The sequence below is a fragment of the Ursus arctos genome, unplaced genomic scaffold (genome assembly GCF_023065955.2).
Source record: "Ursus arctos isolate Adak ecotype North America unplaced genomic scaffold, UrsArc2.0 scaffold_4, whole genome shotgun sequence".
Lineage (NCBI taxonomy): Eukaryota > Metazoa > Chordata > Mammalia > Carnivora > Ursidae > Ursus > Ursus arctos.
The window spans coordinates 27,795,955-27,812,454 of NW_026623056.1; the positions used below are offsets into that span (position 1 = coordinate 27,795,955).

The following is a 16,500-nucleotide window of genomic DNA, read 5'->3' on the forward strand; positions in this document are numbered from 1 at the left end:
CCTCTGTATTAATAAGCAGGCTCTGATATTGACAGGTACACACGAGCAGTCAGTGCTTCCTTCTGTCTCTCGAAGACGCGCCTACCTGATCACATCGCACAAGCGTGCCCACGACCCGCCCCAGTGCCACGTCACCATGTCTTGACACAAAAGAATGTAGCACAGGTTAGTGTAGGGAATGGGAGCCAGAGAAAAGAGAAGAGTCCAAAGAGGCAGTGTGGACCGAGAGAGGAGAGTGCTGAAAACATCCCCAACGGCAGCCGTGCGAGCAGACCCGGTCAGAGTACTGTTTACCGGCTCTACCGTCTTGGGCTGTACAGTGGCTTCAGAGAGCCGTCATCTGTCTCAGATTTAAAGTCCATACACTGAAATTCTTTCCGAATATTCCTGCCAACAGTCAGCAAAATACAGTCCTTAAAATGTGCATTTGGGTCAGCATTTGCCAAGCAGTGGTTAACAGGATCGGTTGTGGGCCAGCTTCCCTTTTCCTACCAGAGCTGTGCTATTTGAAGGCAGGAAACAGAAAAAAAGACAAATTTAAGAGACTGGGTATTTTTCTAGGGTGGTTACACTGGGGTTCTTAACACATCCTTCCTCCCTCTCAGTCTCCCTGATCCGAAAGAGGAAGTGGGCAATCCCGGGAGGCCCCTTCATCCTCCCCTCTGCCTTCCACCGAGTCTCTACCGCCGTCACCATCACCACCACCACTTTTAGACAGTTCCTCGTATGCTGCTGCTTCTGCTAAAAGATTAGTTATTTGCTTAGAACAAAGTGAGGGCATATGAATAAATACATCAACTCATAGGTTCGCAGAACCCTTCTCGGGTCCCTCTGCCCCAGGAGGAAAGCAGAAACCTGTCCCTCCTTCTCTTCCTTTGTTCTCCCCGACCCTTGGGCATTCTGACCTTTACCTAAACACCCCACTTCTGTTTGACTTGTAAAGAAAATCAGGGATATAATAATGGTCACTATTGAAAATGTGTAACTTAATATTGTAAATATGTCAGAATTCTGTCTAGAGATTAAAAAGGTGAACAATTTCCCTTCTCAGTACAAGTTTTGAGGTGTTTATAAGTTCTGAACGAAACACTAAAGAATAAGATGACTCTTGAAAACCTCTGATAAGGCTGGGCATGTGGGTATTCTCTTTATTATTATGCTTTTATTAAGTATGTTACATTCAGAAAACTATACTGGGTGATAAAAATGTCTGAGTCTAGCATCTTACGTCCAGAGTTACGTGTTATGTGTTGAAGAATATTTTCCTGTTCTCCAGTCCAGTTGTGTTTTTATTTACTTATTTAATTTCTTCGTCTATGAGCTGGAGGGTCTGAATGATCTATAAGGCCCCTTACCACTCTAGACTCATTTCGTACATATTAGTAACCTGGACTTGAAGATGGGCTCAACGTGATTTTGAGAGAAACATCAAATCGGTCAGTACACCTGGCCTCCAGGTAGTAAGTTTCCTTGATCCTTAGGCTCTCCTCATTCTGTGACCCTCCCTGATTTACCTGGTTTTCTCCAAACACTTCCCTCTCTTCAGCCCACCCCCAGGTTTGGTCCTGCTTTCTGGCCCTTTCTTTTTTTGTTAATAGTGAAGAATGAGCCGGGAAAGAGGTTGTTGCCTGGCACAGACCTCACCTCTTGTAGGCCTCCCACCCGCCTAGGCCAGCACCCAGTTCCGTTCACTGCACCCTGAGTGTTTGCACTGGTCACCAACAAGCAAGTTTATTCTGTTTAGTAGTAAAATCAAGATCAGCACATGGAGGAGTCTTTGTAGTTTTGTTTTTCAGCATTTTATTTTCATTCCTCGTAGTAAAAAAGGTTACTGCGATGTGTTTCTCTGAGTATGACTGAAATGATCATGTTGAATTCTGTACTCAAATCTGTATTTCTGATCCACTAACTTTGTTTTTCTGTTTTCCTTTCCTGCTCACACTTTGGACAGGACAATCTTTGTTCCCCTTCTGACATCCTTCAGCTAAACCTCCGCGTTAAAAGAACTGTTGAAACACTACTTTCTTTTGGGGCACATTCAGAAGAATCCAGTTTTGTCTCTCTGTCTATCCAGCTTTTGGGTTTTGTGGCATTTTATTGTACTTTAATGTTAACGCTCTGTCTGCTTTATTACTGGATCTTCCCCCACTAGCTGAAAGATCGTACTCCAGTGATCTTCCACCTCATTCCCGTGCTTGGTGAAGGAGTTTTGTCTCTCGTTACGAAGTATTTACGTATGTGCTTCTTTTTTTCTGGCCATCAAAGAGCTAACCAGTAAAGTAGATAAATCCTGCCCTCATGCGTCCAGATGAACAGCCCATCCCATTAGTAAGCCTTGGTGACTGCTCACAAAGAGTAAAAGACCAGCATTTGTTCTCCTGGTCATTTGTCCGTTCTCCTGGCCTGCGGCCTTGTTTCTCTTACCGTAAGTGCTAAGGTGTCTCGGATACAATCCTGAACCTGTTCTTAGAATATGATTTAGAACTTCATTTCCAAATGACGTAATAAAATTCCCATGTGGCCATTTTCCAACCTTTTCAACAGCTGCTCGTAAGGAAAGAAATAGTTGTAACCTTTCTGGTTGGGGAGGCACCTGGTCACCTAGATCACCGCATTGAGCTGTGCCCTAAAATCTCCCTGTACCGGTAGGGACAGGCCCACCTAAGCATTTACTGTCTGCACATCTGGAAGCACTGGCCATTTATTCTTAATAATTTTAATTTGATCAGAATGTTCAGTGCAAAGATCAGGTAGGTTCCCTAGATTGCTACTCCGAGCCCAGTGTGTGCATTAAAATAGTCCACCGCAAGCAGACGGTCTGGAGCTGCCCTTTCAGGAGGAGGCGCCTGTCCAGATTTACCGCGCTTGTTATCATTAACTGCACTGCACTTCTAGAATCCTATTTAGAATTAGATAGAAATTTATGTCATTTCCAGTATACTCAAACCATCTTAGTAGGTGAGGTGGTATTGAATTAGGCCGTCGAGGAGGCTCTGTCTGAACAGTAGTGGCAGGTAAAAGGTATCAGGCAGCAGTCTCTGTTCTGTACCCAAGGCAGCGAGCGGGTGTTGTCTTCTTCAGAATGTTCAGTATTGAAGCTGCTAGCCTTAATACTTGAAACTACTTCGTGATTGCATTCAGATTCTAGTTCTCATAAATAGTTTTGGAACATTCAGGAATCTACTGAACTCAAATACGAAGGGAAGTTGCAGGGAACGTAACACCCTGTTGTAGGAGTGATCGGCCTGAGGGTCTGATTGCTTTGGTTTTCTTCCATATCAAATGGGACAATTATTTAACACATTAAAAACCTTTTTCCTATTAATGCTGAAACATTGAACTCTGTGTTGAAAGTCAGTTTTATACAGTAGTAGTACCTTCCAGAGTTTGGGAGGTGTGCTTTGTTTTGATTTTAAGATGTTTTGAGTCAAAGATCATTCAGTTTTGTGGAGTTTTGTCCCCTTAGAAAATAAAAAAACACGTGGTCTTGCGTGTGGTTTGGGGGAGTAGTTGCACGTTCTCTTCAGAGCACACGGCGTTCCCTGTACGCTGCCTGGAAGGTAAGCATGCATCTGGAAAGCATGAGCCTGGGGGGAGTGGCTAAGCCACATGCAGCACAGGGCGCTCTGGAGAAGAGATCAGGGAATGGGCCTCAGAAAATATGCCTCTCCCAAGAGCAAAACACCCTGCGGGTTCATTTTAGAATAGGTCATCTGTACTGACAGTGGTACTCAAAGTATTTGTACAAAGTTGCTAGTTTTATAAGGTCAAAAGATCCCCAATTACCTTGTTTTATCAAGATAAGTATTAAAATTTTGAGTAAGAAGCACAAGTACCAATAACTGTTCAAAATAAATGTTATATTTTTTATTGCAACTAATTTGTAAAACTTCCTAATAATACAGTAAAGTGCCAATGAAAAGTCCAGCTGTCTTCCTTAATAAACATGTGTAGTCTCCTTTTTAGTGGAACCAGAATTCTGCTTTCTGTCCTTTGTGAGCAATGTCCTTTTTTCTGAATATTTAGTGTTAAAAGAAAAACCAATGATAGGTGCTATTCTTAAGCAATGCCTTTTTCTCTTTCAAGAAAGGATTAACCAAACATTAATGAGGCAAACATGATAGAAGTATTTTAACTTCCTTTAGGAAACATATAAACACCTTTCAAATATACGGTAATTAAGACGTTCCTGACTAAACTCACGTCATCGTCCTCCAGCATAATTTAATCCATTCAGTACCAGGATATGAAATAGTGGTTTCCTCCCGTGTTCCCTGCCTGGTACGAGAGCCCCGATTTTCACAATCAGGATTATAATGCAGCTGGTGGGCCTCCCTCCCTCACGCAGTCTGGCTTATGGCATGAACCCATCTTGCATTCCCATGGTATGTAATTTCTGGAGCACTTTCTCTGGCAATGTTAGATCTTTCGGGCTTGAGCTGTCTGGTAACTTGGAACTGCTTTTCTGTTTTCCCTGCCTTGTTTTACTGCTCTGCATTGCTCTTTTATTTATCGGGGATGAAGGATGTTGCTTCGACTCCATAGTATTCTGTTATCCTCTGTTGTATGTATTAAGTGTCTGTAACTCGTCCTTATTCCAGTTTTCAAAATGACCTGTATGTATGTTTAGTTGTTTGAATAAAGTGACAGTGTCAGATGCCATCTCTGCAGAACTCATATGAACAGAGGTCAGTTCCCCAGGTGCTGACCTGTCTTATCTCAGTTGACTGTGAGGAGGGAGAGAAGAGGGGCTTATTTTTTCTTTTCAGTTCGTTGATGTTCATCCTGTTTTCTTTTTTGTTTCTGTTTATGTTACGTTGTCCCATTTCAGGAGCAATTATGTTTGCCTCTGCACATTTTAGAAGAGAAAGGTTTGAGCCAGGTCGCAGTGACGGTGCGGGCTCTCCTGGAGCTTGCCCCCCCCAAGCAGCAGCACCACTTGTCTGCTGCGTAAGGAGCCCCAGCACCTGGGCGCTGGCCCGGCCAACCGGAGCAGGACGTGACTGCTGCTGCCAGCCGGCTGCTGACGCAAAGCTCTTACGTGTTCTTAAAAGGGACTGCTTCCATGATTCCTAACAGGAATAGTTTGCTTCATTTCTCCATTTTAGGGGAGGTTATATCTGTTTCCATTGAATTGTTTTAGGAAGACATGGTTGGTTTTCGCAAATGAAACTTAATTCTGTCATTCCTGAGAACCCGACACCGAGGCCTGAGCTGGCTGTGCTTTCCTCGAGAGCGGGCTTGTCTCCCGTACCAGAAAGGAAGCTGCTGAGAAGGATATTTAGCTTTCCTGAAAGCACAGACCAGCTGTTATCTTTACCTGTTTCCTGTTTCTGGAACCCGCTGGTTTCCAAAACTGGTTGTGCATTAGACTCTCCTGGAGCATTTGTTAAAATGTAGATTCTCATTCCAGTACATCTAGAGCGAGGCCTGGATATCTGCATTTTCAACAGACGTAGTGAGACCCCTTTCCCAAGCTGGGCATTTTCTGTATAATGCGGGGAGTAGCGACGCCACTGTGTTTGTCAGCCACATGTAAAGTCAGGAGCTGCATTATGATTACTTGGAACTGTCTGTCCAGGGCAAAACAGAAATAACAGAACTGGGTTTTTTGGACAAAAAAACTTATGTCTAAGGCCAAACAACTGTAAATGTAGAAGGCCTAGATTTTCGCATAAGTAAAGCAATGAGAGAGGTTAAGTTGTATTTAAGGCCGCTGCCCTAGGCCTTCCCCTAACTTCTGCCCAGCACCACCTAAAGCTCGCTTCTCATAGGTGACATTCTGCCTGAACATGAGAAACAAGTACTCCACACACAGGTTCCAAAACCTTAGGGGGTGACATGCATTACTCAGCATCATTTGCATTGAACGCCCCCTCCGCCTCCCCGCACGCTGCTCCCAGGATGCCGGGACCTGCCACTCACGGCAGACACACTTCCAGCTCCCTGACTAATGGAAGATTATGAAAACAGAGCAAAAGGAGTAAAAGAAAAACCAAGTTTCTAAATTTCTTTCAAGTAACTGCCAGTTTCCATGGCTGAATTAAGGCACTTGTGGCATCTTGAAAACCCGAGTGCTGTCTCGGTATCCAGCTCATCGACCTCTACCGCTGGTGCCTTCTTCACTCAACTGTGGGCCAAGGAAGAGGGCCCAAGGGCTCGTGGAACACAAAGCCGGGAGCCTTTGTTCAACTTTAAACCACTATGGTCTTTCTTACCCTATATTTTGGCCCCCTTTTAGTTGTCAGCGCATCTTTTGGTATTCACTGCCTGCGTAAACCAAGCACACGGAGTAAGTGGCGATACTGAGGTTTGGGGTTGTGAACGGTACTGGACTTGCCAGTGCGTGCATTGCAGCAAAATGTTCACTCTTTGTCATGTAAATGCGACATCTAAAAGTAACTGCGTAAAATCATGTTGAGTACGGTCAAAATAATGTTTTCTCCCTGTTCTCATAGGGAAACAAGTTCAGCACAACATTACCACTTTGTCAAAGTTTAAAATTAAAGAACATAGAACATCTGCTCTCAAAGCCCACTGACCCTCACTGACCTTACAGAATAAAAGTAAAATGTTTTTTAAGTGCTTAGAGCCAGACCCCATTATAGTTACAGTTCTACCCAGACCCACCAATCAGAGCGCCTTGTTCAGAATTCAGCTGTGTGCATTTTTAAACTATGGGTATTTCTCTTTCTAGTCAACATTAAACCTCAGTATAATTTCCAAATAGTAGAAGCCATTTGAAATGAAGCTCAGCAAAGAACAGGACTGTTTGGCACCTATTCTGCAAGGAATAGTCCCAGAAGACACACATAATGCACCATTTGGAACATTTGCAACTCATTATCCCATAGGAATAAGTGGAAATTTCCACTTATTTCACATCTTACACATAACCTGCAACCCTATTAATGTATTTTTACCAAACTAATGCGAATTTATATTTGAACTACTAGAAAAAAATTGTGTACAGTTTTGGTTGATCATGAGAAAAATATCAAATATATTCAGTTTCTTTTCTAAGTCAAGATGCAAAAACATTTTGTGATGTTTTTGCTAGAAAAATTTTGTATTCAGTGTTCTGTAAGTACTTTTTTTTTTTTTTTTTATAAACTGGAAAGAACATTTAACATGTAGCCTCGTTAGACTCCAGTGTAAGATGAAGATGCTGTAACGGGCCTACCTGCCCATTTCTGAGCTTTCTACTGAAACAGTGGCCGGCTGGATGCCCACCCCCCAGGGCCCCTGCCAGCTGTGGACACTGTAAGTCAGCAGGTGCTCTGGAAGCAGCGTCGGGGCAGAGGGGCCTTTGTTTGGCTAGAAGAGAATAGGGGGCTTATTAGGAGGTCACTCTGTAGCTTTTTAAAGTACAGCCTCACAGCTAATCAAGGAGTCTGTGATTTCTCTTACTTGCTACAGCTCAGCAGTGACTAATGACGTGTGACTATGCTGATGAGTAGGACAAATTTTTTAACAACTAAGTGCTTAAAATGGCTGTAGAAATGAAGGAAAACATGGATATTTAGAAACCTTTTTATATATGTATTGCAGTGAGATGGTTTACAGCAGATTTTATTTCTGAAAATGTTGTAAACATGTAATTAGTAAAGATTTTGTAAAACATTGTCCTATATTTGTATGTCTGTAAATATAATGCATAAGTTCTAAGTATAAATATGTCAATATCATGTATGTTATTTTAAATTTCCTGTATGCCACCTTACATGTCGACATTAAAATAAAAGCCAACACTTCAATCGCATGAAATAAAGGCTGATTTGAAAATGTTCATACCTAAAGCATGATTTCCTTGACAAAAGTGAAAGGTTATTTATTGAGTTCCCTGAAGGAACATCGGTAGAAACTGGGTGCTCGTAACAGACCCTTCAGTCTTTCTGGTGTTTTGTTTTTTGTTTCACTTTGCTAAAGAAGTAGAGATAGCAGTATTGCCCTGTATTTGGAATTACATATAAGGCTTAATTCGTGAAATACATGTGATGTATTTGGACACTTTTCTCTCAGAAATTGCCAGATGTACAATAGGGAAAGCTTTAGCGTCCGTTCTGCTTGGATCATCTTTACTCTTTTAGTGACAGATCCTGCGAGGCGAGAATTGTTGAGGAAGCAAAGCAGGCACAGACCCCGGTGTCTCACTGACCAGCACTCTCTGCGGCTCGTCTTCCAGCAGCCTGCGTCCCCACCTGTACTGTGGGTGGGTTGTACCCTAACACTGCTGTTTATTCTAATTCATTATTTTTTAAAATTTATATCCCTACCTATTTTCCAGAAAAGGGGCTGAAGCAACTTATAATAAGATACACATTCCATGCCCCCACCACCCCAACAAAAACACTAAAGTGATAATAAGTCTAAAAGGCAGGAAGGAACCAACTTTTGGAACTTCACTGTGTCCATATTATGCCAGACACTTTATAAATATCATCTTGTAATTCCGAACGCTTTACTTCCGCTCAAGAGTTTTTTCACTGTAGACAAATGATAGAATCCAAGACATTACAGAAATTCCTGAAGTTTTAATGCGTCACAATAACTAATAAGCCCAGGAACTTTTCTTCTGGTAAAAAAGCCAGAGGAATCTTTACAAGGCTCCTAGAGATGCTTCTTCCCAGCACAAGGTTTTCAAAACATGAAGCAGCCCTAAGTTGACGGTATACCCCTAATTCAGGGTTTGAAAACTAATACAACAGGCAAAGGGAAAGAACCAGGCAGCAGCTGGGAAATGTCCAAATAAGGAGCAACCTGTAGATGCAAGCTATCTGTGCTGCTAAAATGTTCCTTCCTCCCTTCAAGTCCTCCCCATCTCCAGAAGACCAGAGGAAAAGACGAGAACTCCATCACTTTTTCTTGCCTCTCCGCTTGTCCTTGTCTTTGCCTTTACCTTTACCTTTAGAATCCTTGCCATCATCTTTGTCCTTCTTAGGCAGTCTGAAACCACCAGTTTCCTTCCGCACCATAGTGCCTCGCCACCAGGCCTGGAGCTGGAAGAGAAGGGGGCGGTGAGTACAATTCAGAGTAGGCCTGCCCAGCTGCACCTTTCCTGCATAAGGGAGTTGTCCTGTCATAAAGTAACTTCTGTCTGAAGAGTGGTGTGTGTCTGAAACACGGAAGCGGCCAAGCACGCTCTCCCTCCAGCAACGCTCCCCTGTTGTGCGGATCCAGAGCTGAAGCCACGGACTCCAGCGTGAAGTTCTCAAAGAGTAAACGTAAAAGGAATCGGATTAGGCCAATCTTTTCTTTACACTTAGAAACCTGGTTCCCATATACTGCTTCTCTTTATGAATGTCCAACTTCCCCACATCCAAACTATTGCATCCAAAACGGCTGTTAGTGAGCTAGGCCAGCCGGCACGCGGCCAAAAATGTGCAGATTAATTTCGATGACTTCAGGAGGCTTCCCGGTGCATTTCATGGCTTTAATGATTGATTAAAGGATCAGTACTCCTTTTCAAAAAGGATTTTGATAGCTCTCTTAAATATCTTAGTCATTAGACACAACTGTTCGGAATACAGTCTGGGCTACTTTAAAGTCCGACTAAGCCCTAAAGACTGGGAGCAAATCCATTAGTGAAAACAAAAGTGCTTTTCAGCTAGTCCTTACATTTCTGCTCTAAGTCAAGGAATCCTGCCAAACAGAAAATGCCGAAGCGCGATAAATCCTTGCTAACTATACATCTGCCTCTCCTAATAGAAAGCCCATGTTTCGGTTTGGATACCTGGTTTAAATGTACGTTAAAGCTTTCTTAATCTACCCCATAGTACACATCACCAGCTACTGAGCAGACACTCCTCTTTCAGAAAGAAAGGCAGTCCTCTAAACAACAGTAGTGGTCCAGCTGATGTGATTTTTGCTTGAAAATATTTCCCAGAATCTGACCTACCGGTTTCAACATGACTAATACAAGTTCATATAAAATTAAAATATCTATTTTTTTTCTAAACTGCTTATCCCCTCCACCTTTTTTTGAAAACAGCTCTCATCAGAACCTAGCAGATAGCCTGGTTCTTATATAAATAGGAATTTGAGAAGCCCCTCCAGGGGTGCCTGAGTGGCTCAGTCGGCTGGGTGTCTTTCTGCTCGGGTCATGACCTTAGAGTCCTGCGATGGAGCCCCGCATCAGGTTCCCTGCTCAGCAGGGAATTGGCTTTCCCCTCTCTCTCTGCCCCTCCCCCCCCGTTCATGCTCGCTTTCTCTCAAATAAATAAAAAATAAAATCTTAAAAAAATCTTGGGGTCATGAGTTCAAGCCCCATGTCGAGGGTAGAGTTACTTAAAAAAAAAAAAAAGCACAGCTGTTCTGATTATAAATAATATTCTTAAATTTGACCTTTGGGCACAAGTTCTAGGTCCTGCTTCCCCTGCTTACCCCCACTTTCCCCTGGATTAAGAGTTGGGGACACGTCCTTGCCATGTGAACTATCTCCCTGCACCGAGGACTGCAGGCAAATTCCAGTAATAACAACAGGCCACCCTTCCTTACAGATCTCCTGTTCCAGGCTTCACAGTAAATGAGAGGCCTTGCGTTCCTCGGTGGTAGTCAGCTGCTGAATTGAAGGTGCCCTGAGATGCCAATGCTGGCTTTCTACCTTTATGATGCTCTTTAACTCCAAGTCATCCTGTTCTATCTTCTTCCTGATCTTCTCCTTTTCTATCCGATCTTCAACGATGACCTGTTCATACTCCCTTATCTATAAAAGCAAACATGAATCCTAGGTTATAAGACTGTCTTGGCAAGGTGTGGCCCAGCCAACCCTGCACTTTTAATATAAAATTTGAAAATAAAGCATGCAAATCTAAAATGAAAGAAAAGAAAAAACTAAGTGGATTCCTATGTTGTAAATATTCATATATTAGCCATATAAAAATTTTTGTTTGGATTATTCAAATTTGCTATAAAATTTTCCATAAAAATGAACTAGTAATTTGATGTGTAATTAATGACCTCAAAGTAATGTAATTTTTTTTTTTTTTTTACCTCATAGAAAGTACACATACAAATAGCAGTCATTTTTTAAAAGAGAAATTTGGGAAGTTTTACAGTTATTCAATGATGAAACCATAATCAGAAGCTTTTTAAAAATCATAATTTACAGATTATCTTCAGAGACCATAAAGTAGAAATAATAACAGAATCTATCTCAAGAGGTTGTGAGGGTGAAGTAAATTCTTTGTGTGGAATGCTAGCAAAGTGCCTGGGACAGAGCGAGCACCGTGGAGGTGTGTCAGCTGCTATTACTGTCCCCATCATGGATGTCGTCGTCATCATCATCATGGGAGAAGACGCTCAGTGGGTTACAGGTACACCTCCACTTTGTCACCAGAAACGGCGTTACCCAGCTACCGTAGTTCAGCCACCACCCCTTCCTCGGGTGCTCGGCCTTCCACTGTGGAGACTGCTTCCTTACCGTCTTCGCAAGGTCTTGAAGGTGTGCTAAGTCACCGGCCCTAGCAGCTTTGAGAGCGTTTAGTTCATTCTGTTTCATTTCTGTGTCCTTATCAAATTTCTCCATCCAGAACTCTAGCTTTTCCTCAAGTTTCTGTTTGGAAAGAACATTAATGGGTTCCACCAGACACAAAGCCTTATATACTGTATGAAATCATTTATACAAGGTTCAAAAACAAACAAAACTTCTCCATAGTGATAAAAGAATCGTGGCTCCCTCTATTGGATGGGTTGCTTTATTTGATCAGGAAGGGACACGAGGGAGACTTCTGGGATGTTGTAAATGTGTTCTCTATCTCTGCGTGGGTGGCGTTTACAGAGTCCTGGGACGGAGCCGCCATCAGGAGCCCTGCTCAGCAGGGAATCTGCTTTTCCCTCTCCCTCTGCCCTTCCCCCCCGCCCCCGCCCCGTTCATGCTCTCCTTCTCTCCAATAAATAAAATCTTTAAAAAAAATAACAGCAAATACCAGCTGAGAAGGGTACAACGTCTTCAAAATCCTTAAAAATAATAATGTGAGTCTAAGATTCTATACTTGGCTAACCTGGCGTTCAGATGTGAGAGAAAGACTATACCTGGTCTTTCTAAAAGAGTTACTCAAGAGTGTATTTTAGCAACGAAATTTAAAATTTCATTTTAGAGACAGTATGTGTGAGAAACAATAAAATGTATATTTAAGCTACAGAATATACTTTTTAAAAATAAATTATAACCTGGAACTAAAATCACAAGTTAGGCAGTATAGTCTCCTGGAAGGAGCCCAGACAGGCTCTGAAGGCAGAATGCCTACGCTGAGCTCCCAACTCTGGCACTCATATAAGTCACCTCAAATTCCTTAAGCCTCAGTTCCCTTGTTTATAAAATGGAAATAGGTAGCGAATGATTTCAACATGGGATGTAGGAGAGGAAGAGAAGAGGTAAAACTTCGCTTTAATAAAGACAAGAAGATATAAGTATTGATTAAGTCTAGCCTTAAGAGGAAGAACAAAATATAAATATCTATGTTAAAATGTGAAGGGTTACCACGCTAAGAACATGATGCGTAACTTCCGAACTCCTAGATCACGTACCTCAAGAATGAGAAATCAAGAGGAGTCTCTAGCCTCTAACTCTGAAACTAATACGTTATATGTTAATTAACTGAACTTAAATTTTAAAAAATAGAACAAGTGGAATATTAAAAAAAAAGAACAGCAGCATAACACAATGAAAACAACACCAGCTTCAGAGCCTATCAGAGCCTTGTTCAAATCTTACCTCTCCCATTTTCTAGTTGTATATATTGAACATGCTAATTAATACCTCTGGGGCTTTGTTTCTTCTTTTGTAAATTGGGATAATGTTACCTATGTCCTAGGATTATTATGAGGAATAGATATAATGTATATGGTGCCTGGCGCTAAAAGGCTTTCCGTAAATGGTGCTTATTTTAATTATCAATCAATCAATCAATCAATCAATAAAAACTTTTTAAAAAAGAGGAGTCTTTAGGTGGTATATTGACATGGTGTTTTTTAAAATGTGATTCAATTAATCATTCTAATCATGTTAAAGAGAATATATCAGTTTGGTGCAATCATGTCTTTAAAATCTTTCTAACTCTTGTTAACATTTTTTTCTTAATCTCCAGGCAGGTAAGAAGAACTGGCTAAAATGTAATACCATCATATGATATTTATTGAATTTCTATTTATATTAATTTCTATTTAATGGCAAATGATGCTGGTTTTTCTTTTATAGTAATGATATAAAAGTCTTAATTTTGTTGTTTAGGTGAGTAATTATGTACAAAATAGTAATGACACAGGTGGTATGCTGATATTACAAAACTATGAGAGTGGTACGCAAATAAAGAGTTTGCACTAGACACCAAGAAATCGAACAATATGGGATACCCGGGTGGCTCAATCGCTTAAGCATCCACCTTCATCTTAGGTCATGATCTCAGGGTCTTGGGATTGAGCCCTGCATCAGGCTCCCTGCTAAGTGGGGAGTCTGCTTCTCCCTCCCTCTGCCTGCAGCTCTGCCTACTTGTGTTCTCTGCTCTCTCTCGTGCTCTCTCTCAAATAAATAAAATCTTTTTTTTAAAGAAAATACACTTTTAAATAACTCATGGATTAAGGAAATAATAAATTATAAACTACAAATTATAATGCCTATAATTAATTTAAAGGCATGAAAAAGGTAAGATGGATTAATGGAGGAGGGATGTATAGAAATGTGATGAGGGGGCGCCTGGGTGGCACAGCGGTTGGGTGTCTGCCTTCAGCTCAGGGCGTGATCCCGGCGTTATGGGATCGAGCCCCACATCAGGCTCCTCCCCTGTGAACCTGCTTCTTCCTCTCCCACTCCCCCTGCTTGTGTTCCCTCTCTCGCTGGCTGTCTCTTTCTCTGTCAATTAAATAAATAAAATCTTAAAAAAAAAAAAAAGAAATGTGATGAAGCAAAAATAAAAAAATTTTAAAGTTAGAATCTACCAGTAGATGGTATGGTGTTCACTGTAAAATTCTTCCAACTCTGTGTATGTTTGGAAGCGCTCATAATAAAATGTTGGGGTGAAATAAATAAATTAGAAATTATTTGAAAGGAATGACAACATAGGGGCATCTAGGTGGCTCAGTGAGTTAAGCATCTTCCTTCGGCTCAGGTCATGATCCCGAGGTCCAGGGATCGAGCCCCTGCTCCGTGGGGAGTCTGCTTCTCCCTCATCCCCCCGCTTGTGCTCTCTCTTCCTCTCTCTCTCATGTTCTCTCTCCCAATAAATAAAAATCTTTAAAATTAAAAAAAAAAAGGAATGACAACATAAGCACTACGTATCAAAACCTGTATACTGCAGCCAAACAGGACTCAGAAAATATGTTGTGTTACATGCATAGTAGAAAATAATAAAATTTTAAAATAAGCTAGAACATTTAAAAAACTAGACAAAGATTAGCAACATAAGCTCAAAAGAAGTATAAGAAAATAATTACTCAAAATTAAAGCAAAAACCAATGTGAAAAGGGAAAAAAAAAAAAAGATCTGCTCAATATAGCCAAAAGATGGTTTTTGCAAAGACCAATAAAATGGTCAAAACTTTGACAAATCTTAGCAAGAAAAAGGGAAAGACACAAATTTTTAAAAAAGTAAAGATAAAAAAGATAACTACAGAAATAAAGGAAACTTTTAAATTGTGAGAGACTATGGAGCACACACCTTTATACTAATAAATTTGAAATGAATGTTTTAGATGAAATGGGTTCTTTCTGGGAAGAAATTACCAAAAATGACTCAAAAAGAGATTCTTTAAGTGAAGACATCAATAATCATCTAAAAATCTGAAAAGGTAGCTAACCATCTCCCCTGGAAAATGGTACCCAGACAAGACTGTCTACGACTAAATTTTAGCAAAGTTTCAAGGAACAGATAATAATCTATTATCTATTAGTATTTTTAGGTTTCGGAACATAAAAAGATGGAAAGCTTCCCAACTTAAGCTGCTAAGCTAGCACAACTGATAGCAATACAAAGAGCACCAAAAAATAAATCTATAGGTTACTCTTGTTTATGGAATATATAAACACAAAATAAAAATCTGCAAATCAATCTAGCACTCTGGTAAAAGAATAACAATATATTATGAACAAATAGGGTTTATCCCAAGAATTTAAAGATGATTTGACATCAATAAATCTATTAATGTATTTTACTTTATTAGCATATTAAAAAAGAAAAAGCCCATATCATCTCAATGGATGGAAAAAACCCATCTCATAAAACATGAATACTCATTCCAGATTAAAAAGGAAAAACAAAACAAAACAAAACTCAGTAAGACCAAAAGGAAACTTACTTAACTTGATAAAAGTTTATCTACCATAAACCTACGGAGTAAACCTCATACAATCCCTGTTCGTGCCAGTTATCAATTTATTATCTCTCAACTCTAAATGCATCCTTCACCAGCCAGCTTTGTCAACCTGGATAGCTCGCTTAACTAGTTCTTTTGCCAGCTGGCATGACGATGAGCTTTGTCAGTAGAGGGCGCTGGAGGGACATGACAAGAGAGCTTCTCCCCTTGGTTCCAGTGTCCATCTTTTGTTCCTGGGGCAGGGCTGACAGTGGCATGTGTGTGGGACACTGATCCCACTTATTCACCAACAAGTTTTGCTGACACAACAGGAGGATTCTTGCTCACCAAAGAGCCCACCATTCCCAGTCTGCCCACTTTATCCCATTACCTATGAACCCGCTCTGACCCAGGGCAACAAAGCAAACATCTCCGTTTATCCCTGCCTTGGATACTATCCTTCAACCGTAGGATGTTCTTTTAGAGTTCTCTTCTAGCCTTTCTTCATAGCCAATCCCTTATTATAATGATACTTGTGTTAAATGTTCCCTGCTGAAACTACTGGTATGTCTTCTGTCACCTAACTGAACCGTGATTCAAAACTGTCACCAAAAATAGCTTCTGCCCCACCTTCTCATTCATGTCTTACTAAGGCATCCAAAGCGCTGCTACGTCCTGTTCCTCAGATAGCATCAACATAATGCAGGAGACTACTGCAGAGTTTTGTACAAAGTCAAAGCAAGCAGTATCTCTGCAGGCCAGACCGTGGCAGAGAACAGACCTGACACGGCCCTGATGTGAGCCTGTGAGCGTGCACTGTTGGCCCTGCCAGGGAAAAGCAAACTGCTTCTGGAGGCTCTTCCACACTGGTTTGGAGACACAGGCTTTGGTCAGCTTAAGGTAATAGCTGCCTACCAAGTGCCAGTGGCCTTCGAATCATTTCTCCAGTCAAGATACTACACCTGGAACTGTAGCTGCCCCTGAAGTCGACTGTCACCTGATCGCATTTACAACAGTCCACAGTCATTATCCAAGATCATTCGACTCAGCAGGCCATGCAGCTGAGTTAAAGGGGGCTGTGGGAAGTAGCATGCCTCTGCTGCTTGCTTTCTCCTCAGCACGAATTTCTGCAGTTGCAGCAGGGGTGCCGCATTTGCTTATGGTTTACTATGCTGGTAGGAAGGGGAAGTTCCAGAGACTTCTACTTGGCCCT

The 16,500-nt window shown here is 41.3% G+C and overlaps 2 protein-coding genes across 14 annotated transcripts in view; one reads left to right on the plus strand and one right to left on the minus strand.

Annotated features, from left to right (window-relative positions):
• LRCH3 (leucine rich repeats and calponin homology domain containing 3) overlaps positions 1-7,789 on the plus strand; it is a 120,336-nt gene extending 112,547 nt beyond the window's left edge. For 5 of the 10 annotated variants that reach the window (XM_026495437.4, XM_044382788.3, XM_044382775.3 and 2 more), the window contains one exon: positions 1,952-4,662. In XM_026495437.4, the coding sequence (XP_026351222.3) occupies positions 1,952-2,152 (201 nt within the window). In that variant the 3' untranslated portion in view covers positions 2,153-4,662. Of the gene's footprint in view, positions 1-1,951; positions 4,663-4,831 lie in introns of those variants that run through there. The other 5 variants (XM_026495446.4, XM_026495416.4, XM_048215290.2 and 2 more) reach the window with 1 other exon arrangement.
• Positions 7,790-8,514: 725 nt separating this feature from the next.
• The window catches only part of IQCG (IQ motif containing G), a 45,898-nt gene continuing 37,912 nt past the window's right edge, over positions 8,515-16,500 (minus strand). For 2 of the 4 annotated variants that reach the window (XM_026495476.4, XM_026495460.4), the window contains 3 exons: positions 11,423-11,554; positions 10,604-10,705; positions 8,515-8,999 (listed from right to left, as the gene is read on the minus strand). In XM_026495476.4, the coding sequence (XP_026351261.3) occupies positions 8,856-8,999; positions 10,604-10,705; positions 11,423-11,554 (378 nt within the window). In that variant the 3' untranslated portion in view covers positions 8,515-8,855. The remainder of the gene's footprint in view (positions 9,000-10,603; positions 10,706-11,422; positions 11,555-16,500) is intronic. The other 2 variants (XM_026495496.4, XM_026495486.4) reach the window with 1 other exon arrangement.